Source organism: Haliotis rufescens, unplaced genomic scaffold (genome assembly GCF_023055435.1).
Source record: "Haliotis rufescens isolate VD_foot unplaced genomic scaffold, xgHalRufe1.0.p SCAF_2, whole genome shotgun sequence".
Lineage (NCBI taxonomy): Eukaryota > Metazoa > Mollusca > Gastropoda > Lepetellida > Haliotidae > Haliotis > Haliotis rufescens.
This window is the reverse complement of record NW_025963890.1, coordinates 18,153,653-18,179,642: the sequence shown is the minus strand read 5'-3', so window position 1 is coordinate 18,179,642 and position 25,990 is coordinate 18,153,653. Positions and strand designations below refer to the sequence as shown.

Sequence of the window (25,990 nt, the reverse complement as noted above, 5' to 3'; positions counted from 1 at the left end):
TATGCACATAAACAACAAATTAATATACTGATTGGCTGTCATTGTACCCTGCCAGTACTCTTGCATTCAACCACTGTTGTTTACTTTCTGCTGTATTATGGTTGTATAATGGCTGTAATATTGCTGATGGAGTAAAAAAACATTCAAGTCAGTTCCCGAGTATGTTCACTGCTCGAATATGTTGTTATCCACTTCACATCTTGGTGTCAGATTATCGACTTCCTGAAGCAGGGTGTATGACTGGTACTGTCTTGTTGTCAGATTATTGACTTCCTGAAGCAGCGTGTACGACTGGTAGTGTCTTGTTGTCAGATTATCGACTTCCTGAAGCAGTGTGTACGACTGGTAGTGTCTTGTTGTCAGATTATCGACTTCCTGAAGCTGCGTGAATGACTGGTACTGTCTTGTTGTCAGATTATCGACTTCCTGAAGCAGCGTGTACGACTGGTAATGTCTTGTTGTCAGATTATCGACTTCCTGAAGCTGCGTGTATGACTGGTACTGTCTTGTTGTCAGATTATCGACTTCCTGAAGCAGCGTGTGGCGTACGACTACTGCGGGGAGGAGCCCATGGTTTCCAACCACCCTGACAGCTTCGTGCACGCTGCACATCGGGACTTCCTCCACCAGAAGAGCCAGATGGTGCTTGGGAGAAATGAGGTTGTTGTGAAGGTAACACTTGATCATGATAATCATCATCGCTGATGTTTTTAACAATTCTATTTTGATCCCCACATTATTCAACTGATGGAAAAATAATAATGATTAAAATGGCATCATCCAAACTCCTATGACTGTTACCTTTGTCCTTTCCATTAATGTATCATCATTTAAGAACTCTTGTACACTCTATTTTGAACACGTATTTCCAAGATTCTTAATTGATTCCACCTATTTATTCATTTGACTGTTTCAGATTGAAGATTATATTTTACATGAAGACAAAGATGTGCCTTTGTTATTACTGGGGAGCCCAGGATGTGGCAAGTCGTCCATTTTGTGTAAGGCGGCCGATGTCATTCTCACCAAGGTTGAGAAAGGAGAGATTCAAGGGTAGGCAAGAGATCTCCAGTCTTTCTTGTGTTCACATTATATACATGGTCGTGTTACAGACAGCAAAATGTTGTGTTCACATGAATATGATGTTGATTCCTAAGTGTTGATGGCTTATATATATGACTTATAACGAAAAGAGGTGATTCTTCGACTTTTCAGATTTTCTCATTGACATTAATGTTTTGTGAAATGTAGTATGTGATGGGTATGAAATGTTGACCAGAGTACATGTAAAGAATTGTACAGGTAAATTCAGTTTCTTGTAGTATTACTTTAATTTTGCAAGCCAAGGTTTTAAAGTGATGAAACTTCAGCATGTATGGCATAGTTAGTTAGCCCCTAACATGCAGGGTGCCTCTGTTACAGGGAGGGTGGCAAGGCGTGGCATGTGTTTTATCACTTTGTGGGTGCGGTGCCAGGCTCTACCTCACTGGAACCCATGTTGAAGAGACTGCTGAGAGAAGTGGAGGCTGCCAAGGTTTGTTCATTGATGAATATGTCCTTTGTTATTATCAATACTACATCAGGCGTATCTTCTTGTCTCAGACTGGTAACTTGGCAGCATTCCAGTGTTTTTTTCTGTTATTAGAACTTTAAAATTGGGTTAATGTGATAAAGTTGCTTTTCTGAGAGTCATTATTGGTTGGTTGGTTGGTTGTTTAACGCCGCACTCAGCAATATTCCAGCTATATGATGGTGGTCAGTAAATAATCGAGTCTGGATTAGACAATCCAGTGATTAATATCATGAGCATCGATCCACGCAATTTGGATCGATGACATGCATCAACCAAGTCAGCAAGCCTGACCACCCGATCCCGTTAGTCGCCTCTTAGGACAAGCAGAGTCGCCTCTTATGACAAGCATGGGTTGCTGAAGACCTATTTTAACCCAAATCTTTACAGGATCAGTTTATAAAAAGAATGTTGTATCGCTGTAATAATAAACTGAAACCTGGCATAATTGTGGATGGGTGAAACAAACTTGGCAGTACTCCATTAGTCTGAATGGTGCAGTTCCTGTGAAATCGTTTGGAAATTTGCAAATCATTAGTTGGTTAGTTGTAATGTTCTTTAACTATATAATGACGTTTCCACCAGTTATTGTCTGGAAGAAGGGTTTTCCGGATTGACAGAGTACATACCAATGAGGTTTCAAGTATTGTGTGTAATGGAGACAGTGTCAGTGTCAGGTGCTTGTTTCAGGACTCCAGTAACATGCCGAAGGACTTGGATGCCACAGCCCAGATGTGTTGTAGTGTGTTGTCTAATCCCAACACACGGCCTCTCATCATATTCATTGATGCAGTCAACCAGGTGGGTGAAAGTGAACATTTACAGGACCTGAGTGTGTTAGGTTTAATGCTTCCTTTAACAGGATTCCAGTTATATCATGGCGTGTCAGTTGATATAGGAGTTAAGCCGGAAGTGATGCCGTTCTCAGATGTTTACCACTTTGGTGAAACCCACAAGCACGAGTATGCTGCTGACACTCCCAGAAACATGATCAGGGCGAATCAGGATTCCAACCCACAATCCCAGGTTTCTGTCATGCCCAATGACTCAACTCTGTACAGATATAGTGGTGCCTTAGATGACTGGGCCACTGTGCCCCCCTACAAGATCTTACATAAAAGGTGCCTGTTATTCTTTACTGGCAATAATAACTTACTAGTACTTGCCTGACTATGGTAGCCTATTGTCAATTTGTAACTTACACTTTGTTCAAATGTTGATTACAGTTTGCAGAAGAACAGGCAGCAAGAGTTTTGAGTTGGTTACCACGGAAACTGGCCCCCCAAGTGCGATGTATATTTTCAATGATAGACAATACAGATCATCACATGGCCTTGATGAGCAGGGAAACCAAACCCATTGAGCTCCACATCAAACCTCTCGACCATGCCTCTCGCCAGGTGGGTACTTTGTTGGAATGGTATTCATGGTATGCATGGTATTCTGTACAGTACTCCTCACAAATAACTTCCATATTAAGAGTTCACTTCATACTTTTGTTTTAATATCACTAATGCATAACACTACATTTAGTGAATTACCCGTTAAGATCCATGTTAGAATAGGTCTTCAGCAACCCATGCTTGCTGTATAAGGCAACTCTGCTCGCTGACTTGGTTGATGCATGTCATCGTATCCTAATTGCGTGGATCGATGTGGAATGCATGATATGGGTGATAGCTGAATCTTGATGAATCAAACTGTAGGAAACACATGTTCTAGTAATTTGTTACTTAGATGGATATCCTGGTAAAAAATAGCCAAATAAAGAAAATGGATCATTTCAGAAAAAAATTCACATTAAACTCCGCAGACTCATTTATTTAAGTACATATGCTCATTATGTAATTATACTACTCAAACAAAGTCAAGGACCATCCGATTCTTTTATATTACAGATTTCCATGACAGATTAACTATGGTAATATGAAAGAATCGAGTGGTCCTTAACCTTTTTTGTGTAGTATATAAATACAGTTCCAGTACATTTGTGTGAGTTTGTGTCTTGGATTGACCCTAGCATCGTCATTTCAGAGCATGGTGTGTGAGATGTTGAAGCGCTACGACAAACGTCTTCCTGGGAGTCAGCTGGAGGAGCTGCTGAACAAGCAGTCCTCGGAGAACCCTTTGTGGCTCTCTGTGGCCTGTGAGGAGCTCAGCCTGCTGGACGATGCTGACTTCATCTCACAAACAATTGTGGCACTTCCCAATGGCCTCCTCAAGTGAGTAGTGGATGTCGTTATCGCATGGCTTACCCAGAATGTGTAAAACATCAATCTCATTCAACTCAAATCTTAGTTCTTGCTACAGCTAAACAATGCTTTCGTTTGTGTTTTCTGTTTGAGGAGGCTGTTAGAGGCTACTAGAGACTCCTGTTATATCTCAGTTAAGATTTTGGCCCAGCATAGATTAATACAGGAACCTGTGTTAGAAAGGTAGCTGGGATATTGCAGACTGAAATGAAAAACAATGCTCATTCTTTTGGAATAGGACTGAAGACTCACATGGCATATTCCAGTCTCGTGTGCTCTCTAGTTATTCAATACTTAAATTTCCAAGAAAATTCAAATTTCCCTGTTCTGGCATTAATCATTGATAAGAATAATGTAGCCTTGTTATATCTTGTTTACACTGTACTAACAAATGAGCTTCAGTTAATTGTTACATGTCATGGGTATAAGTGTTGTGTATATAGTTTATGTGTCTCCTTCAGCCTGTTAGAGCATCTACTGACCCGGCTTGAACATGAAAATGGCGGGAGCCTACTGGTGGCCACCCTGTGTCTGCTGGAGGCATCTGCTGCTGGACTGTTGGAGTGTGAACTCAGGGATATACTTGGAGACGAGGACTCGCTCATGCCGCCCTCACCTTATGATGAGAAAGGTTGGTACAATTGGACCAGTGTACCTGTGAAGGGGACACAAGTTGCCAGTTGTCTAAGGTCCTTACTAGTTTCATACCCTCACTATGCAAGAATCAAATGATCTGCGGTTAAATTCCTATGTTTTTCCTGATTAAACATGATTTGGCAGTGCTTGTTGGTTTCACCAAGTGTTAACATGGTTAATGTATCTATGATTAGTGTCACATTTAGAACTGACATGTCATGAAAAACTGACTTGCCATGAGGTAACTGACATGCCATGAGATAACTGAAATGCCATGAGATAATTGATATGCCATGAGGTAACTGACATAACATGAGATAACTGATATGCCATGAGATAACTGATATGCATGAGATAACTTACATGCCATGGGATAACTGATGCTTAGTGGTAGAGCGTCTGTCCAGAGAGCAGTAGGTCAGGGCTTTTGATCCCCAGGCCTCGTCATATCAAAAGACATTAAAAGATGGTACTTCTTGTTACCCTGCCTGGTGCTCGGCATTAAGGGGCTAAAACAAGGACTGGTAGGCTCAGAATCAGTATACTGTGTCTGAGTGGGGTATTCATGTTAAACTGCGGCACGGTATCTGAGTGATCTGGCTCAGTTGGCGCGCGCGCACACGCACGCACGCACGCACACACACACACACACACACACGTGTCGCTATATAAGTGCAATAATCTTGAATGTGACGTTAAACTCCATTTCACTGCACCATCTAACACAGAATCCCCACTGACGATATACACATAGGAGCAAGGTCTCAAATGTCCTGGGTGTAGTAACAGTCACAATGTTTGGTCTTGCAGAGGAGAAGGAGTGCTCGGAAAAGGAGAAGGTGAAGCAGAGGGGGTCACTGTCAGACAGGAAGTGGATGCGGATCTTCTCCACGTTACGTCCCTTCCTACGTCCCTATGGTGACAGTAAGGAGGGGCGCCTGGACTTCTACCACAGAGCTCTTAGCAAGGCAGTTAGAAAAAAGTAAGTTCTAATCAACATTAATGTATGTAACAAGAAACTGATTTTGCAGGCACTAATGCATTGCTTTACAACAAAAACTGTAAATATTCTGGAGAAACATTAGAAATGAAAAAAGGATATAATTTCACCCGACCATAAAAGGATATTTTGGTACTTGCAGAAGTAAATGATAAAATCACTGCGGACAATATGGAAACTGTCATTAGAAACTAAGTAATCAATATGGATACTTGGAAAATTATGCAACCTACAGTGTCAATTTCTGAGGTGAAACAACAGTAATGATCACTGATCATGCAAGGACATTTCTTTTGTTTGTCACCCATGTGTGACTGTAGATACCCTTGCTGATAAGTCTCTTATGATCTCCCCGAGGCAGGGACGTTCACTGACAATTTAAGTCATGTTTCCACACTTGCCGAACTAGGCTGGAATTCGAAGTTACATTTTGTCTATGCATAGTCCCATCATAATCATGTAACAAACTAGACACTCGGTTCATATCCAACATGGGTTTCAACATGCATATTTAGTAGACTGAAGGATTTCAAAGTTCCAGTTTAGTTCGTCAAGGGTGGAAACTGGACTTTTATAGTCAGTTAACTCCCTTGCCTCGTGAACATGGTCTATTATTGGCATCACACTGGGTTTCACCCTCTGCTTGCGAGCTGTGGTATACGAGGAATACTGTCTTAATGTGGCTTTACACTGATCTCACACCTCCAGTGACTGAAACACTGTTAATCTGGCCTGTACTATTTCTAGTGAATTGTCCGGATTAAAAAATATCCAGATTAACGAAACATATGTACGAAGTAAAGTCCCTTGTCTTCTACATATTTGTTCCAAATAGGTTCAGGATTTTTGACAACAAGATTTCAATGTATATCAAGATAACACAGGGTGTTGAGCACAATGTGCAGCAGTTGCTTAGAAGCTGAATGAAAATGTCAGAACATCCTTCAGCGTGTTTATTCAACAGCCGCAGTGATGCATGTATTGGCCTTTGTTGCAGATACTTCCGCAAGGGGGAGGCGGAGGAGCGGGAAGACGTCCCGGTACAGGAGGACGAGGACAACAATGAGGGCAGCTTGGAGCGGGAGGAGAAGCCTGACGCCTTCTACTGGTGGCACAAGAAGCTGGCTGACTACTTCGAGACAGTGACAAACATAGACAGGAAGGTCGAGGTAGGCAAACACATTGCTTCACCTGGTGTGTCTGATGGTGTTGAGAGGGGTAATTCTAGGGTGGGACCTTGTGCTGTTAGCCCTAAAATTTGAAAAAATGACATTAAGTAATATGTTACCACTGTTATACCGAGGCTGTTGTCTCCCACAACTGCTGCTATTGACCTTTTTCACACTTTCGCCATCTTGGATCGAAAACGAGGCTTGGAAAGCATAGCTCCATGCAGTGAGAGTCGCATCAGCTCATAGGGAACAGACAGCATGTTGTGCATTTCACTGATGGACATTTTAAACAAAACAAAAATGGTATCCTCTGTATCTAATACAGAAGATAATTCACATTAAATCATGAGGTCCAAATAAAATATGCCTCTAATACACTGGAATTAGCATTTTGCTGTCAGGATCCCGGAAGTGAATCGAAAGGTGCATTTCGAGATACGTATTTCAGAATTAGATTGTTTTATCATAACCTCGTCGGCATATAGGTACAATGTGACAGTACATTCAATGACAGAAGTTTTGTATCGTAAATAAACCGTGCAAAATTGCTCAGTCAATGCGTGGCTTGGCGAACTCTAGATCAAGATTGAGATCATGCATGTTTATTTCACGTTTCATAGTGGTGTTTGCTGCACAACGCACTATCGTTTTGCCATGAGTCCAGTTGACAAAAGACACTTTTTCTGCTAAGATTTTCATTTTAACATATTACAATGTTAATTATGAAAATAATTCGTGTGTCAAAATAAATTTTCAGAAGGGGCGATAACTCTATTCAGTGTGTACAATGACAGATGATACTTTCAAACATCACTTACTAAACTGATTATTGCCGATTGAGATTGCACCGTGCACGACAAAAGTAATAATGTGTGAACTGTTTAAAATAAGTTAAAAGTAAACTAAAAATTGATAAATATAAATAATGTATGAATTACATTAAGTAATACGTTACCACTGTTATACCGAGGCTGTTGTCTCCCACAACTGCTGCTATAGCGAAATCTACCACAGAGATCTCAATTACCTCATGCAGCACGTGCGTAGCCACTTAGCTGCCATGTGACACCCTTCACTCTTGTCTCCTTCGTCTGCTTAGCAAGACGTGTATCCAAGACTGCTTAAGCGTTCCTTTTTCCCGCCCTTTTTTCTATATACTTGCGGGGTTTGCGTATGCACGTTGTGTTTTACGTTTCCCCTGTTCTTGTATGTTTTGGGGGTTAACATAACTTATTTCTTTAATAAAAGTTATATGTGTATGTTATATGTTCACATTGCTCGTTTATTTTCTTGTGAAAATGCTCGTTTGTGAATCATTGTGGTGCGTGCGTTGTAACCATGTTTTGTTCTTTGTTTATAGCAAACAATCAATGTCTGACATGGATATGTCCCCAGTATCCACCCCCTCTACCCCTGCTCCTCGGAGTTGTGGGGTGTGCAGAAAGTTTTTGTCGTCCCGGGATCCCCACGATCGTTGCCCGCTGTGCAGGGTTCCTTGCGGGGACACCCGGTGCACCCTGTGCGAAGGTCTGGGGCCTGCGGAGTTTGAGCGGTACCGGCTGTACGTACAGTCCGTCTCCACCCCTGTGGTGGCCGGTTCGTCCGGTTGGGGTCCCCGTGCGGGTACCACCTCCTCGGCTGCGGAGGATCCCCTTGCGGCCCTCGGGCTGTCTGGGGATTCCGTGGCCGCATTGTTGTCGAAACTTGTGGACTCCAAGCTGGCGGCCTAATCGCAAGATAGGCCGCTGGCTGTTCCGTCCCCGGCCTCTTCGGTGGCCGCGGGTTCGGACGCGGGGTCCACCGGTACGGCGGCGGCTGCTGTGGTTAACGGTCCTTCCCCCGAATCGTTGCTTCCGCTATCGGTTAAGGACCGCGTGGCCATGGTGTATGACCTCTTTGAGGACATGCCAAAGCCCCTGCCGATACCGCGGGGAATCCACGGTTCCGTGGGTTCCTCCGAGGTTTACGACGAGACGTCCAACAAGGCTTTCCCGGCATCAACCTTGCTGCGCGGGATTAAGCCTTCTTTGGAGAAGGCCTTCACGGCTGCCTCCGGTCGGGGTCTCCCGTTACCTCCCCCGTCGTGGAGAAAAGGGTCTTTCCCAGTACATGACCTTGCCTTTCCCGAGGCTGGTCCTTCTGCGGAAGCCCATGTGGAGCGTTTGGGGGTCCACAAGGTACCTTGCAACAGCTGGACATCCTCGCTCGACACTCCATGCTGGCAATGTCTCACGGAGACACATACCTGGCTGCAGCGGCCAGTCTGGTCGAAGGTTCTCCTACGGACCGAGACCAGCGCATTTACAACTGCTTGCTCGGTTTGAATGCTTCCCTGGAGTACGTTGCCGGGGCTTCAGCCTTTGTTTCCGGCACAGGCCATTTCTTCGGCGCCAGTCGTATCTGGTTGCTTCAGGGTTGGACGCTGCCAATCAGGAGGTGCTCCTTTCGCAGCCTTGGTCTGCTCGGACCCTGTTTAATAACAAGATCCCTGGGGTTCTGAAGGAACAACAGGCCGCTGTGTCTGCAGAGGCCTCTTGGCACACACTGGATCTTGTGGGGTCCTTGCATAGGCGCCTGGGTGCCGCTCCGAAGCGGAGCGCGCCCCAGGATGCTGCGTCCGGCAGGCCTAAGGGGTCGGGTCCTTCTTCCTCCGGGAAGAAGCCCCGCGCTGAGGGCTCCGGTAAGGGTTCTCAGCAGCCCTTTCGCGGGAAGAAGGGGAACTGGGGGAAGCCCAAGTCGTCTAAGGACGGCAAGGGCCCCTCCAGGTGACTCTCATTGGAGGGGTTCGTATGCCGACAGCGCCAACTTCGGTTGGCCCGTAGGCGAACCCGAGTCACTTGGCCCTGGACAGTTGCGCCTGCCGCAGCCCGTCCGGCCCCCCTCTCTTAACCCAGTGGGAGCCAGACTCCAGACTTACTGGGAGAATTGGGAACAAGTGTTCGACGACCCGTGGGTGGTCAACACGATTCGGTACGGCTATCGGCTCGATCTCAAAGCGAATCCGCCGCTCACCGTTGCCCCGTCGGCAGGTTTCTATTCGGAAACCGATCTTCCCTTTCTCGCCGATGCCATCGGCAGGTTGGTGGAGAAGAGGGCAGTTCTGGAGTTAGCTCTACCAGAAATAACACCGGGGTTTTACTCCAGGATATTTCTCGTTCCCAAGAAGGACAGTGCCGAACTCAGAATGATTCACAACTTGAAATCGTTCAACTAGTTCTACCTGCGCAAGCCGCCCAAGTTCAGAATGTTGAGCTTGATGGACCTGAAAGCACTGATCATGCCGGCCGACTGCCTAGCTTCGATCGACCTGAAAATGCTTATCTGCATGTTCCGATTCACTCGGATCATCACAAGTATCTCAGGTTTGTCTTTCAAGGCAGGCACTACGAGTGGGTTGTACTCCCATTCGGTCTTTCATCTGCTCCCTGGCTGTTCACCCGGTTAACCACCCCCATAGTGGGGTTCCTCCACCGGAGGGGTGTCCGGTACTTCGCGTACCTGGACGACTCGCTAGTAGCAAATCGAATGTCGGACACCCTGTCACGCCATCTCGTTTTTGCACGTCGGCTCTTGGAGCGAGTTAACCCCTTCTCAGAACTTGCAGTTCATCGGAGGTCGGTTCAACACGGTGTCCCATCGCCTATTTGTCCCCCCAGACCGGTGGCACAAAATTCAGGCGATGATTGCCAAAGTCTTAGCGGTGCAACAGACTGTTCACTTTTGGGAACAGCTGTTAGGGCTACTTGTATCGGCCCAGGACTGCACCGAACGGGGTCGTCTCCAACTCCGCCCGCTGCAACGGTTTTTAATCCAGTTGTTAGCAACGGAGGTGAACAGTGCGACCGTCGCCCTCCCGGATCGGCTCCGACCGCATCTGGTGTGGTGGACGGTCCCTTACAATGTCTTATCAGGAGTCTCTGTGCGGCCCTACCAGGCCACGTTGAACCTGTATACAGACGCCTCTCTAGTGGGCTGGGGCGCCCATCTAGAGGGGGAGGTGAGCTCGGGGCTGTGGTGCGTAGACGAACTAGGTCTTCACATCAATTGTCTCAAGTTCAAGGCAGTGATCAACGCAGTCAATCACTGGAAGCATTGTCTCGTCGACGCCCGGCTCATGCTGGCGACCGACAACACGACGGTAGTGTCCTATGTGAACAAACTGGGGGGAACCCACAGTCACTCGCTACTCGATCTCACGTTCGAGTTTTACGCTCTGGTGGACAGTGTCCCGTGCCAGATACGCGCCCGTCACATCCCAGGTGTGCGGAACGTACTGGCCGATGCTCTATCGAGGCCTCAGGATCCGAGCCCCACAGAGTGGATGCTGAACCCAGTAGTGTTTCAGTGGCTGTGTGAACGTTTGGGTCGTCCGATGGTCGACCTGTTCGCAACGCGGTTCAACATTCAACTCCCGTTGCTCTCGCGTTAGACTGGACGGGCTTGGACGCTTATGCTTACCCGCCGACAGCGTTGATACCACATATTCTAAGCCGGCTTCGAGGAGTTCGCTGTCGAATGTTACTGATCGCGCCCATGTGGCCGAACAGATCGTGGTACCCCGACTTGCTGACCCAGGTCACGCAGTCGCCACTCCCACTGCCTGTGAGACCTGATCTCTTGATCCACCCTCACACCCGTCAGCTTCATCCAAACGCAGGGCAGTTCAATCTGCACGCGTGGATGTTGTCACCGAGCGTCTGAGGAGTAAAGGTTTTTCTCGCCGGGCGTCTCGGGCATACGTTAGTATGCATCGTGATTCTACCCAGAAGGTGTATAATGCACGTTGGGTTATTTTCACGAAGTGGTGTTGTAAACATCACATTCATTCGCCAGATAAGGTATCTGTGCAGGATATTGCTCGTTTCATGTCTCACTTGCGAGAGACCCGGAAACTCTCTGGGGGTTCCATTGCCAACTATGTCTCGTCCGTTACTACGGTACGGGACGTTGCTATGGGTACCAGTCTCTCCAAAGAGCCGGTGATACGGGGTATTATCAAGGGTTTCAAACAGCACGATCTTAAGAAGGGCCGCCTTCGGGCACCGGCCTGGGATCCCTCCCTAGTGTTGCAATCACTTACGGAAGCTCCATATGAACCCTTGCATAGTGCTTCGTTCCGGCATGTGACTTGGAAAACAGCATTTCTCCTCTTCTTTGCCACGGCGGCACGTGTATCCGAAATTCATGCACTCGATGTCGCCAAGGTACAATTCGATAGGGGTGACGAAGGATTGGTCCGCCTGGGGCTGCTCATTGGCTTCGTCGCCAAGAATCAGAGAGTCGGGCAAACGGAGAGAGAATTCACTGTAAGATCCCTCAAAGAAATCTTACATCCTGCTGATACTGAGGACAGAGCGCTGTGTCCGGTTAGGGCCCTTAAGTATTATCTTAAGGCTTCGAATGAACGTAGACAAGGGCGTGACCGTCTGTTCATATCGTGTAACCCTAATCGCACGGTTGACATAACTCGCAACTGGATTGCGTTGTGGCTTCGTTCTGTCATCAATCTGGCGTACCGGTCTCGGGGGTTACCGGTAGCGGGGTCAAACCCGCACGAGATCAGGGCGCTAGGGGCAACATTTGCCCTACACTCGAATATCTCTGTTCACAGAATATTACGAGGTTGTTATTGGCGTTCTGACTCGGTTTTTGCCAATCATTACCTCAGAAAGGTTTCTGATGAAGACGTGGAGGGGGTGCACCGTCTTGGGCCGCTGATCGCGGCACAAGCGGTCATCTAGGGGGTGTGTCCAGCGCAATTCCAAACTCTGCAGTCGTCAGTCCTTGCACGGTGGTCAATCTGGGTCGTCTCCAATGTTCCCACGCCGTGGGTACAGGAGTTGGGGTCCTGCAAACCAGCGCACTCACACCACAGGTGAGGCCGCTTTTTGTGTGTTTTGTCCTTATTTGTATTTTGACAATTATGCATTTAATTGTCTGTCGTGTATTCCAACCTTGCGATACATGCTTACGAATACTGGAATTAGGTCACGCGCCTAATGCATACTTTAAGTAGGCTTGCTCTGGGATATACGGTCTGAATGAAATTAATTTCCCTCTTTTCGACTGTTTAACCTGATCTAAGATTTAGCTCACGCGGATACAGTGTTCTCATCCGCTGCGGCGATGAAATACCTATCCAGTGGGGCCGTTTGGAGTCACCAATCGTTTTGGCATTGACGATTGAGCCTTACGGTATGCGCTTGACAGTGCTTTGGTATTCCTATAGGGTAACGCCTAGCTAGGTGCATGCGCATCGAGTGCTTCCGCCTTGGTGTTTACTTCCGCTGGTCGGAAGGAATGCTAGCAGTCAGGATTCGGGTTGTAGGTGCTCCCCACCGCCTACTGTGGTAGTCAGCCTCGGTATAACAGTGGTAACGTATTACTTAATGTAATTTGTAGAATTTTCCTATTCGGAATATTCTATAAGTAATACGTTACCACTGGGCTGCTGCCCGCCCGTCCGTCCCCCGAGCACTTGCTCTCGCAAGAGACAAGAGTGAAGGGTGTCACATGACAGCTAGGTGGCTACGCACGTGCTGCATGAGGTAATTGAGATCTCTGTGGTAGATTTCGCTATAGCAGCAGTTGTGGGAGACAACAGCCTCGGTATAACAGTGGTAACGTATTACTTATAGAATATTCCGAATAGGAAAATTCTACAAAATTGAAGAAATATAAGAATTGATACAACTACCAACTTCTTGAACACCCTCACCTAATCCTGTATGATGATAGGTAATTGTATATCAAAAGGAAGCTACTAATACATTTTTCCTGAATAGTTTGAAAATGTCTTGATCAGATATGAGTACAGATAAAATAACAAAAGATAAAAAGGAATCAACTTCAACTGGTAATCAAGCCAAGATAACATATATGTATCGGTACAAATTATGTTGATGGAACAATCTGGATTTCTCATATTTAACAAAGAAAAACAAACCAAAATTTTCATATCTTTATTTCTCACAATATAAGTTTTCAAAACTTAACATGGACTGGGTGTCTTTGTCAGTCAAAAGCACCTAATTAAATTCCAGGAGAAAACAAATGGTACAATGTGCTTTTTCAGTGTCCGATAAATATTGGCCATGTTGATTTGTGAGTGAATAAGGCTTTTCACTTCCTCGTTCTATTTAAGTGAAATGTGACAGGAAGCACATTTATTGATTAAATGATTATGGCTTTTCACTTCCTCGTCCTTTGACAGGACGCACATTGTAACCATTGTGTTACTGTCAGCAGAAAGCTCCACCAGACATCCGTCACCTGATACTACCGGTATTACTTCATTGTGTTGACTCGCTTGCCTGAAATGAATAATTTAATAATATTGTAATAATATTCCTACTTCAATAACATTTTTTATAAACAATGCATATTCGCCTTCTCTCAAAATATTGCTTATTTAGAAAACAACACTCTTCTGAAATAGAGAAGTTTAAGGAAAATTAATTACATGCTACTTAAGAACAATCTTGAAGGAATCAATTCATTTGATATGTCGAAAACACAAACTGTATATTCTTTGTAAACAGTAAACTCAACAGATGCATCAATTTAATGACAGTGTACTACAGCTCTTTATATCAATGTCACACAGAAATTCACTCTTGTTTTAATGAAACACGTTTTGATATTTGTATTACCGGTATGTATTTAATCATGAAATACTTTGTTTACTCTGACCATGTTGAAAACATACTTTCGCTGGAGTGAAAATCAGGTGAAATATCACGTTTTGTCACACCTACAGTCAGTCTGCCTCATTGACACTATGCTTTTCTGAGTAAGGTCATGAAGATCACAAAGAAAATATAAGACTTGAATTTATTTTGTCAAATGCAATGTTTATCCCTTCATGTGGTTTACTAAAGTTGATATCTTGACTTGAAAATATTAACTTTGTCAGATCACAAGATGAAATATTATTAAACATATTTTATTGTCCAAAAAGACAAAGGGCAGCACTTATTACCGCCTTCTCCCTATATACAGTTATACATAATATTGCATAATGAAAATGAACAATTTACAGTTGAAGCTTCACATTGTGGAAACATAATGCGCAATATATATACAGTGCTCATATGAAGGATATGTACAATGTGCTGGAAAGTGAAGACAGTGTGCATCTCATACATATCCTAATATAGTACATTTTAGTGTAGAATATAGATTTAACAATATTAATGAATAACAGTTTGGAAACAATAATATGCAAGCCACTGAATCTGTTAGTCGTTTATATAAATTTGTGTACAGACAAGAATATTTTTGTATTCAGGAAAACATCTAAGTTTGGATCACCAAAAAGAATACTATGTAGAGTTTTTTGTCCTCCAAGATTATCGATAGCTGTCAGTAATGTCTCCCTAAAATCATCATATAAGGTACATTCGAAGAAGAAATGGAATGAATTTTCACAAGGAGCATGCTATACAAGGAGCATGAGATGAATTCATGCTATCATCGTTATTTGACAAGGAAAACAAATTTCTTCTATGTATTTTTATTTTTTTATTTTTCTCGTTTTGATTGAATTATAAAAAAATATCAAAATGATCACACCACTTGACTTGATTGAAATAAACTAATGTTCTAAAGATTGTTAACAATAGTAAAATATTACACCATAACAATATAATTATTGCAAAATGACACAGTAAGCACAACTATATTCTTATATATAAATTGATATGATTAATAATCAATAATACATGGCAATTGCTTGCACAAAAGAAATCATTTTGTTTTAAAAATGTGGAAAAATGTTTGTGGACATAAAACCAGATTGGTTTCACAATTAAACAAAGGGAATAAATGAGTTATGATTGCAATACGCATGGGAATTAAAAATAATTCTTTTGATACTTTAAAATTTTAGTAATGTCAATATAAATTTATGCATACAAACTGTTAAAGAGTTATCTGTTTCTGTAAATTATATAAAGATCACATGTAGATTGAACATTTACTGGACATTAATTAGTTGGTTTTTTTGTTCATTTCATGACATGATTAAATTGGTACAGTAAAGTAAATATCATTTTGGTAGAAATATTAATTGTTACCAAAATTGCAGATTAAACTGTATTCTACTTTAAATATTTACACACCCTTTATGTAATAATTCAGTTGAAATATTACACCTCATGCTATCTAATCTGTCAACATTGACAATCAAAATATCAACTGTTCACAATCACAACAGCACAAGTAGATCGAGAGGTCTAATATTTTATTGGAATGCATTTGAGTCCATTACAATTTACATCGAACACGCAACTGATGCAAACTTCTGATTTGTTACGATTGTAAATTCTCAGTAGGTTACAATTTGATACATTATATCAACATATCAATTTAGTTAGTTTCTGACATATATCTAGATATGGTCAAAAGGTCAATATTTCGACTTCAAATACAACCCGCAAAGTTATTTAAACTCACAATAAATAGTTTGGCTTAATGGTGTGTAAACAATGAATTATTCTTTACAAGATTTCAGTAGCATTTGTATTAAGTCTGTTGAGCTACCATAAACTGCACTGGGAGTTACCAGGTGGTCATGGATATTTTAAATTGAAATCACAACAGAACGGCCAGACTCAAATTTATATCGATAAGGAGACCAGATAACAGTAGAATAGTTTGTCAATAAGAATAATGTTCAATACTTACGATAAATGTACCGGGATGGTTAAATTGTCGCAGTTTGTCCCGATTGCGTGCCTTGTTGACATCTCCATGTGTTTCATGTGCTATCCAGCCTTCACCCTCTGCTCTCCAAGCCTCGATTTCAAACCGGAAGTAGCGAAGTGTGAAAAAGGTCAATAGCGAAATCTACCACAGAGATCTCAATTACCTCATCCAGCACGTGCGTAGCCACCTAGCTGCCATGTGACAACCTTCACTCTTGTCTCCTTCGCTTGCGTTAGCAAGACGTGTATCCAAGACTGCTTAAGCGTTCCTCGATTATTCGGTGATATTTATTATAATTTATTCTCTAATAAACTGTGCTTTTATGGGGCGTTGCGGTAGCTATGCTTGGATATAATTTTCCCGTCAAACGGAATATTTTTCCCGCTCTTTTTTCTATATACTTGCGGGGTTCACGTATGCACGTTGTGTTGTACGTTTCCCCTGTTCTTGTATGTTTTGGGGGTTAACATCACTTATTTCTCTATATGTTATATGTGTATGTTATATGTTCACATGGCTCGTTTAATTACATTAAGTAATACGTTACCACTGTTATACCGAGGCTGTTGTCCCCCACAACTGCTCTTACTGCGAAATCTTCCACAGAGATCTCAATTACCTCATGCAGCACGTGCGTAGCCACCTAGCTGCCATGTGACACCTAGCTGCCATGTGACACCCTTCACTCTTGTCTCTTCGCTTGCCTTCGCAAGACGTATCCATAGACTGCTCTGCGTTCTACCAGCCTCCTGCTATCCTTGGTGATATTTATTACTGTTTCTTAGTCCTAAGTAAACTGTAATTAACGGGGCGTTCGTTATACGGCGCTTAGAAAATTTTCCCGCCTTTTTTCGCTTCTAACGGGGTGTGGCGGCGACACTTTGTGTTTTCCGTCTACCTTTAGTGGTATATTGTGGGGTGTTTTTTTGCATCACCTATTATTATATATATATATATATCTATAACATATGTATTTTATGTATTCGCTATTATCGTTTGTTTTTCTTCGGAAAATCTACGTTTGAGAATATGTTTGGTGTGTGTGTTGTAACCATGTTTTGCTTTTTGTTCAAAGAACAATGTCTGACATGGAATTGGATTTGTCCAGCACCCTGACTACTCCTGCTGCCAGGCGCTGCGGCGCTTGTCAGAAGTTTTTGTCGTCCCAGGATCCCCATGATCGATGCCCGCGGTGCACCCTGTGCGAGGGTCTGGGGCCTGAGGATTTTGCGCGATACAGGCGCTACGTGGGTTCTGCTATCACCCCTGAGGTGGCCGGTTTGTCCGGTCGGGCGCCCATTGCGGGCACTACCTCCTCGGCGGCGGATCCCTTGGCGGCCCTTGGGCTGTCAGGAGATTCCTTGGCGGCTTTGTTGTCGCAATTGGTGGACTCCAAACTGGCGGCCTTATCTCAGGATAAGGCCCTGGTTGTTCCGTCCCCGGCCCCTTCGGTGGCTGCGGGTTCGGACGCGGGGTCTATGGGTACGGCGGCGGCTACCGTAGTCACCGGTCCTTCCCCCGAGCCAATACTCCCGTTATCGACTAAGGACCGTGAGGACATGCCACGGCCCCAGCCGGTACCCCGGGGAATCCATGGCTCGGTGGGTTCCTCCGAGGTTTTTGACGAGTCCGCCGACAAGGCTTTTCCCGCGTCAACTTTGTTGCGCAGGATCAAGCCGTCTCTGCAGAAAGCCTTCGCGGCGGCCTCCGGCACTCCATGCTCGCTATGTCACATGGCGACACCTACTTGGCCGGGGCGGCCAGTCTGGTCGAAGGTTCCCCCACGGACCGAGAACAGCGCATTTACAACTGTTTGATCGGTTTGAATGCAGCCCTTGAGTACGTTGCCGGGGCTTCGGCCTTTCTTTCCGGCACGTGCCATTTTTTGAGGCGGCAAGCGTACCTTGCCTCTTCTGGGTTTGGACGCCGCCAACCAGGAGGTGTTACTTTCGCAGCCTTGGTCTGCGCAGACCCTATTAAATAATCGGATACCTGGTGTTCTAAAAGAACAGCAGTCTGCTTCGTCTGCCGCGGCTTCACAGCATACGTTGGATCTGGTTGGGTCTCTGCACAGACGCCTGGGTGGTGCCCCTAAACGGAGTGCCCCTCAGGATGCTGTGGCCGGGAAGTCCAAGGGGTCCTTGCTTCTTCCTCCGGGAAGAGGTCCCACTCTGAGGGCAACCTGCCGCCCTTTCGGGGGAAGAAGGGACACTGGGGGAAGCCTAAGCTGTCTCGTGACGGTAAGGGCTCCTCCAAATGACTCTCTCTTGCAGGGTTTGTGTGCCAACAGCGCCAGCTTCGTTTGGCCCGTAGGCAAACCCGAGTCATTCAGCCCTGGACAGTTGCGTCTGCCGCAGCCTGTCAGGCCTCCCTTCCCTTCCCCTGTCGGAGCCAGACTCCAGACTTACTGGGAGAATTGGGAACAAGTGTTCGACGACCCGTGGGTGGTCAACACGATTCGGTACGGCTATTGGCTAGATCTCAAAGCGGATCCGTCGCTCACGGTCGCCCAGTTGGAAGGTTTCTATTCGGAAACCGATCTTCCCATCCTCGCCGATGCCATCGGCAGGTTGGTGGAGAAGAGGGCAGTTCTGGAGTTAGCTCTACCAGAAATAACACCGGGGTTTTACTCCAGGATATTTCTAGTTCCCAAGAAGGACAGTGTCGAACTCAGAATGATTCACAACTTGAAATCGTTCACTTCCACTGCCTGTGAGACCGGATCTCTTGATCCACCCTCACACCCGTCAGCTTCATCCAAACGCAGGGCAGTTCAATCTGCACGCGTGGATGTTGTCACCGAGCGTCTGAGGAGTAAAGGTTTTTCTCGTCAGGCGTCTCGGGCATACGTTAGTATGCATCGTGATTCTACCCTGAAGGTGTATAATGCACGTTGGGTTATTTTCACGAAGTGGTGTTGTAAACATCACATTCATTCGCCAGATAAGGTATCTGTGCAGGATATTGCTCGTTTCATGTCTCACTTGCGAGAGACCCGGAAACTCTCTGGGGGTTCCATTGCCAACTATGTCTCGTCCGTTACTACGGTACGGGACGTTGCTATGGGTACCAGTCTCTCCAAAGAGCCGGTGATACGGGGTATTATCAAGGGTTTCAAACAGCAAGATCTTAAGAAGGGCCGCCTTCAGGCACCGGCCTGGGATCTTTCCCTAGTGTTGAAATCACTTACGGAAGCACCGTATGAACCCTTGCATAGTGCTTCTTTCCGGCATGTGACTTGGAAAACAGCATTTCTCCTCTTCTTTGCCACGGCGGCACGTGTATCCGAAATTCATGCACTCGATGTCGCCAAGGTACGATTCGATAGGGGTGACGAAGGAGCGGTCCGCCTGGGCCTGCTCATTGGCTTCGTCGCCAAGAATCAGAATCGGCAAACGGAGAGAGAATTCACTGTAAGATCACTCAAAGAAATCTTACATCCTGCTGATACTGAGGACAGAGCGCTGTGTCCGGTTAGGGCCCTTAAGTATTATCTTAAGGCTTCGAATGAACGTAGACAAGGGCGTGACCGTCTGTTCATATCGTGTAACCCTAATCGCACGGTTGACATAACTCGCAACTGGATTGCGTTGTGGCTTCGTTCTGTCATCAATCTGGCGTACCGGTCTCGGGGGTTACCGGTAGCGGGGTCAAACCTGCACGAGATCAGGGCGCTAGCGGCAACATTTGCCCTACACTCGAATATCTCTGTTCACAGAATATTACGAGGTTGTTATTGGCGTTCTGACTCGGTTTTTGCCAATCATTACCTCAGAAAGGTTTCTGATGAAGACGTGGAGGGGGTGCACCGTCTTGGGCTGCTGATCGCGGCACAAGCGGTCATCTAGGGGGGGTGTCCAGCGCAATTCCAAACTCCAACTTGCACGTTGGTCAATCTGGGTCGTCTCCAATGTTCCCACACCGAGGGTACAGGAGTAGGGGTCCTGCAAATCAGCGCACTCACACCACAGGTGAGGCGGCTTTTTGTGTGTTTTGTCCTTATTTGTATTTTGACAATTATGCATTTAATTGTCTGTCGTGTATTCCAACCTTGTGATACATGCTTACGAATACTGGAATTAGGTCACACGCCTAATACATACATTAAGTAGGCTTGCTCTGGGATATACGGTCTGAATGAAATTAATTTCCCTCTTTCGACTGTTTAATCTGATCTAAGATTTAGCTCACGCGGATACAGTGTTCTCATCCGCTGCGGCGATGAAATACCTATCCAGTGGGGCTGTTTGGAGTCACCAATCGTTTTGGCAATGACGATTGAGCCTTACGGTATGCGCTTGACAGTGCCTATAGGGTAACGCCTAGCTAGGTGCATGTGCATCAGTGCTTCCGCGTTGGTGTTTACTTCCGCTGGTCGGAAGGAACGCTAGCAGTCAGGATTCGGGTTGTAGGTGCTCCCCACCGCCTACTGTGGTAGTCAGCCTCGGTATAACAGTGGTAACGTATTACTTAATGTAATTTGTAGAATTTTCCTATTCGGAATATTCTATAAGTAATACGTTACCACTGGGCTGCTGCCCGCCCGTCCGTCCCCCAAGCACTTGCTCTCTCAAGAGTGAAGGGTGTCACATGGCAGCTAGGTGGCTACGCACATGCTGCATGAGGTAATTGAGATCTCTGTGGTAGATTTTGCTATAGCAGCAGTTGTGGGAGACAACAGCCTCGGTATAACAGTGGTAACGTATTACTTATAGAATATTCCGAAAAGGAAAATTCTACAAAAGCCTACATTTAAAAAAAACTAAGGGCATTTTAACATTATGCTTTTGAGGTTACATTTTCTACCTGTTGGAGTACCTAGGTGTCTGATGAGGTTCCATTGATACATGTCTTGTTCACCTGTTGGAGTACCTAGGTGTCTGATGAGGTTCCATTGATACATGTCTTGTTCACCTGTTGGAGTACCTAGGTGTCTGATGGGGTTACATTGACACATGTCTTGTTCACATGTTGGAGTACCTAGGTCTCTGATGAGGTTACATTGATACATGTCTTGTTCACCTGTTGGAGTACCTAGGTGTCTGATGAGGTTACATTGATACATGTCCTGTCTACCTGTAGGAGTATCCATATCACCTGGTATGTCTGGATGACAAGTATCGCCTGGCTCAGTGTCTATGTGACTGGGACATCTTCGACCGACTCTACAATGAGGAATACAGCTCTCAGCTCCTTGCCTACTGGAGAAAGGTCAGATATATAACATCCTCAGTCCCAATCTATGTGTCACAATGTCAAATGTTTTGAACTTTTGAAAATAACAGAAAACAAATGTATTTGTTCACACAATTCCGCCTCTATAGGATTGTTATTAAGGGTGTTTCATAACAAAACACCTGCATTAGTGATCCTTTGTTTGTTCCTTTGGGATCTTTTCTGGCAAACAATCCTAGTGCTATGACTGTTGTAACCCATACTTTGAAAAAGTTTAATGAAAGTCATAGTACTAGGACCTCTCTGTGAAACCTGTGAAGATCCGGGATAGAATAGGTCTCCAGCAACCCATGCTTGCCATAAAAGGCGACTATGCTTGTCATAAGAGGCGATCAGGGATCGGGGATCGGGTTTTCAGACTTGCTGATTTGGTTGATGCATGACATTGATCCCAATATCGATGCTCAGATATCAATCACTGGATTGTGTGGTCCAGACTCATTATATACAGACCACCGTCATATAGCTGGAATATTGCTGAGTGCGGCGTTAAACAACAAACCAACCAACCAACCTCTCTGTGAATGGACTGTCGTAGAAATATCCTTTGGTCCTACGACATGGAGCCCTCTTTGTGCCCTGGTAGTCATGACCTGTGTACATCAGCACAGACTTTCAGTGTCATGATTACATGGTGGAACATGGTTGTGGTGTAGTAAGTTCTGCACTGGAGGTTTCATTGTAAATTGTAAGGTAACCAGAATTCGTAAGCATGGAGATAAATATGTCCTTCCAAACATACCAGTTTCATGTAATGATGAGTAACATTCTTTAAATCGTGCCTCGTCTGTTTTCAGGTTGGTCCTTCTGCAGAGATGATCTCCTATTACGAGACCGCCCTGTCAAAGTTTGAGGAAGATGAAACAGTTAATGAGGAGTCTGTGTCTATACAGTACGAGAAAGTCTGTAGAGTCGTGTGAGTACTGTGCTTCTGAACTTGTTATGGGGGCCCAGTCATCTAAGGCAATTCGCCAGGCATTGTGCGTTTGAATCCTGGTTTGCCCTGACTGTGTTTCTATATTTGTCAGCACCATACCTGTTGTCATTCGTGATAAATATTTTGGACCTGCAACACTCCAGGCCTTCTTCCATTATTAAGCTGACATGATATAACTGTTGAAAGCGGTGTTTACATATCTCTCTCTCTCTCTCTCTCTCTCTCCCTCTCTCTCTCTCTCTCTCTCTCTCTCTCTCTCTCTCTCTCTCAACATAAAACAACATGCATTCACCCACCCACTCACTGACTGAGATTTTCTGAACTTTTGCTTTATAACACATACTTGCTTTATAAATTGGCTTCACTGAAAGTCAAAAGCCTTTCTCTTTTCTGATGTTGTGATGTATGTGCTGCAATATATATCTATATATCAATAGAAAGGAGCCATAGAAATTATGAACACAGTGATGTGGACACTTATATATGTGACATATAGATTAGAAAGTAGAACTATATTGTATTTAACTTTCTTACAGAATTCAGGCAGGCAAACACTATGAAGCATTAGAATTGTTAAAGACAGCCATGAAGATAGAGGAAATAGAACTTGGAGCACGGCCGCATCGCATGGTTGAATTGTATGCCCTCATGGCCGAGATATACGATGAGGTAAGGTTTGTACTTGAGGGTTGGAAAGGGGAGGCAGGAATAATGTTTCTTCCAAGATATCAAAACAGAAAAAAAGAAGAAGTCATGTTTCTTCGAGGAATCAAACTTTCATTTTTGTGTTAAATGTTTACACCAAGTCAAATTAAGAAAACTGTTTAATGATCTTGTCTGGTTGGGTGTGTTTGCTGATGTAAGTGGTACTTGTCAATTTAGACTCATTGCAGCATGAGTTCATAGGTTGTCATGCATTGTTTTATACCCCCAGTAAAGAGGTATTAAGAGAGATGCCATGGTTTCCACAGGCTTGAACAGGCCTTGAAGTTGGCAGTCCAGTATTGAAAACTATAAACTTTGAATCTGCCTTGAAAAGGCCTTTAAAAAGTGATATGTCTTGAAAAATCCTTGAATTTGGTGACTGTGGCTAACCTTCCTGTTAAAATGAATATGTTGCAGTTGTTCATTTCTCTGATAATGTGTGATGATATCATGTCCATAACACAGTTGATATTCAAATTGAAACAACCTAAAATTTTAGACTTTAAAAATTAATAATATTTTAGTAGTGTATTTGAAAGTACAAATGGAGCCATTCAGACTATGAAATGAAGAAAGTCCTTTTTAATCTGTTTGAAAGCAAGCTTGGCACTTCCTCCTAGCCTTGATAAATGGGGTCCTTGCCTGGAAGAGGCTTAAATTTGGAAGCTAAAGTTTTGTGTGAACCATGGATACATATGTGTCCAGTACAATTAATCTACTTACATATGATTGTTGAGCATGTTGTGTGCGGTAAGTGTTTTACTTTTTCCATGTGTTTACAGAAACTGAAGCTGAATGACTTTGTATCTCCAAGTCAACTCCCGGACCTCAGGAAAACCATATACTATGGGCGCAAGTCCATCACAATACGAAAAACATTGCCTGGGACGTATCATAAGGTGAGGCCTAGCCTGATTATTTGTATCCTCCTTGCTTCAGATCATGTTATGCTCATCTAGGTCAGCCCCCAAATGATATATTAGGTTACTGAGATGTGTCATGGGTATAGGTGTTGATTGGAAATTTTAATATTGATATACATGTATATCGACTCAAAAAGTATCACAATATATCCATATTTCAATTGATATTAAAATTAATTATTAAATTGTCTGTAAATACTACCCATGTAGACCTTCGATTAATCAGGTTAATACTAAATATAGACTAGGCTGATCCTTTGAATAGTGAAAATTGATGAAAATGTGATATGTGTTCTGTTTAATATTTAAGAACTGACTTCACTATATATTTTTGTTCACTATATATTTTTGTTTTGGGAGGTATAAATGTAAAAACCGATGTACATACTGTGAAAATCTGCATAAATCTGGTTTATATAGAAATGAAGAAATAATAAAGGGTTTTGGGCTAAATGAGGAGTTTTGATTTGTTGGTTCTCCTGTTTGGCTGGTGTGTGGTTTTTGACAGCAGATTCCCAGGGCTATATGTGGAAATCATAGGCCCAGGTTTGGAAGATGGATCAGGGCAAATGATGCCACACTGTCTGCGTCTATATTTGTCATTATTGTGATGGGATGCGTAGACAAGCTGAGTGAAACTGAATCTAACCTCACGCTATTTAATTACCAGTTCAAGCTATCGATGAGTCTGATGAAACTGGCGTTCAACATGGAGAGCTGGGAGGCCTGTGGTGGAGGGCCGGAGTTGACGGGGAGTGAAGCACTGGCTGAGGGCAACAGGTACATCGACAAGGCGCTCAAGATATTCCAGGAGCTAAATGACATGGGACATTATGCTGAGGCCTTGATGACCAAGGGTGTGCTGGCACCTAGAGGCAGCATGGAACAGCTTAAGGTTCGTTGTATATGTAACTTCCTTCCAAGGATAATTCAGTATTGTGTTTCCCCTGTTTATTCTTCTGCTCTACAAAACCCATGTTGGTCAGACAGAATTGATGTCACGGAACTGTCTTCCTTACAACAAATAATAAAAGATACAGCCCTCTGCTGAATATCGCAGTAGGTACTAAGGGTGGAGGTGTGAGGGGCTAGCCAGGTTTAGAAACCAAGAGTGAAATCCAACAGCTCAATTATGTTTCTAGGTTTGTCAGCACCATGCCCGTGCTCGTGGGTTTCACTGAAGTGGTAAACGTATAAGACATGCATCACTTGGGGCATTCCTCCCATGTTAAGCTAGCTCGCTCACTCACTCACTCACTCACTCACTCACTCACTCACTCGCCTCACTGGCCTCACTCGTCTCACTCACCTCACTCACCTCACTCACTCACTCACTCACCTCACTCACCTCACTCAACAATAGAGAAATGAGGGTAGGGTTCATTTCGGGGCCATAAATTTGAAAACTGTTCAACATATTTCAATGAAATTTGAAATATGCATTGATCATCAGTTAACTGGTGCCTTTTGTTAATTTCAAATCCTTTTTTAATTTCATTTTGTTACATTTCCATGGAAACTATTTGGCCTCAAACAACTGGAGGCTTCGTTTCCAATACATGTGCAATGACCACATGCTCAACCATTGCCTTTTCATATTTCATTATTTTTTCATTTCTTGTGTTTCCATGGAAACAATTTTGACAAACAAGTAGCATTTTTTTCCTGCCAAATCTCTACAGCTATTTATTAATAAATATTTCTGCATGAAACCATTATCTTTCCATGCTATACATTGTTATTATTGTTTTTTTGGATTTGCAAATTAATTTTCAGTAACAACTTGAACTAATGTATCAACAAAAAAGAGGGGGGTGATTAATGTTTTTGAGTAAAAACACATTCTAGTTAA

At 44.0% G+C, this 25,990-nt stretch overlaps 1 protein-coding gene across 1 annotated transcript in view; it reads left to right on the top strand.

Moving 5' to 3' along the window:
- The window catches only part of LOC124138789 (nephrocystin-3-like), a 43,130-nt gene that overhangs the window by 6,535 nt on the left and 10,605 nt on the right, over positions 1–25,990 (top strand). Inside the window, exons 8-21 of the mRNA XM_046505657.2 lie at positions 517–672; positions 917–1,053; positions 1,423–1,534; positions 2,261–2,371; positions 2,797–2,970; positions 3,605–3,792; positions 4,284–4,453; positions 5,269–5,440; positions 6,456–6,627; positions 21,421–21,549; positions 22,371–22,489; positions 23,047–23,179; positions 23,998–24,114; positions 24,809–25,033. Coding sequence (XP_046361613.1) covers positions 517–672; positions 917–1,053; positions 1,423–1,534; positions 2,261–2,371; positions 2,797–2,970; positions 3,605–3,792; positions 4,284–4,453; positions 5,269–5,440; positions 6,456–6,627; positions 21,421–21,549; positions 22,371–22,489; positions 23,047–23,179; positions 23,998–24,114; positions 24,809–25,033 — 2,115 coding nt within the window. The remainder of the gene's footprint in view (positions 1–516; positions 673–916; positions 1,054–1,422; positions 1,535–2,260; positions 2,372–2,796; positions 2,971–3,604; positions 3,793–4,283; positions 4,454–5,268; positions 5,441–6,455; positions 6,628–21,420; positions 21,550–22,370; positions 22,490–23,046; positions 23,180–23,997; positions 24,115–24,808; positions 25,034–25,990) is intronic.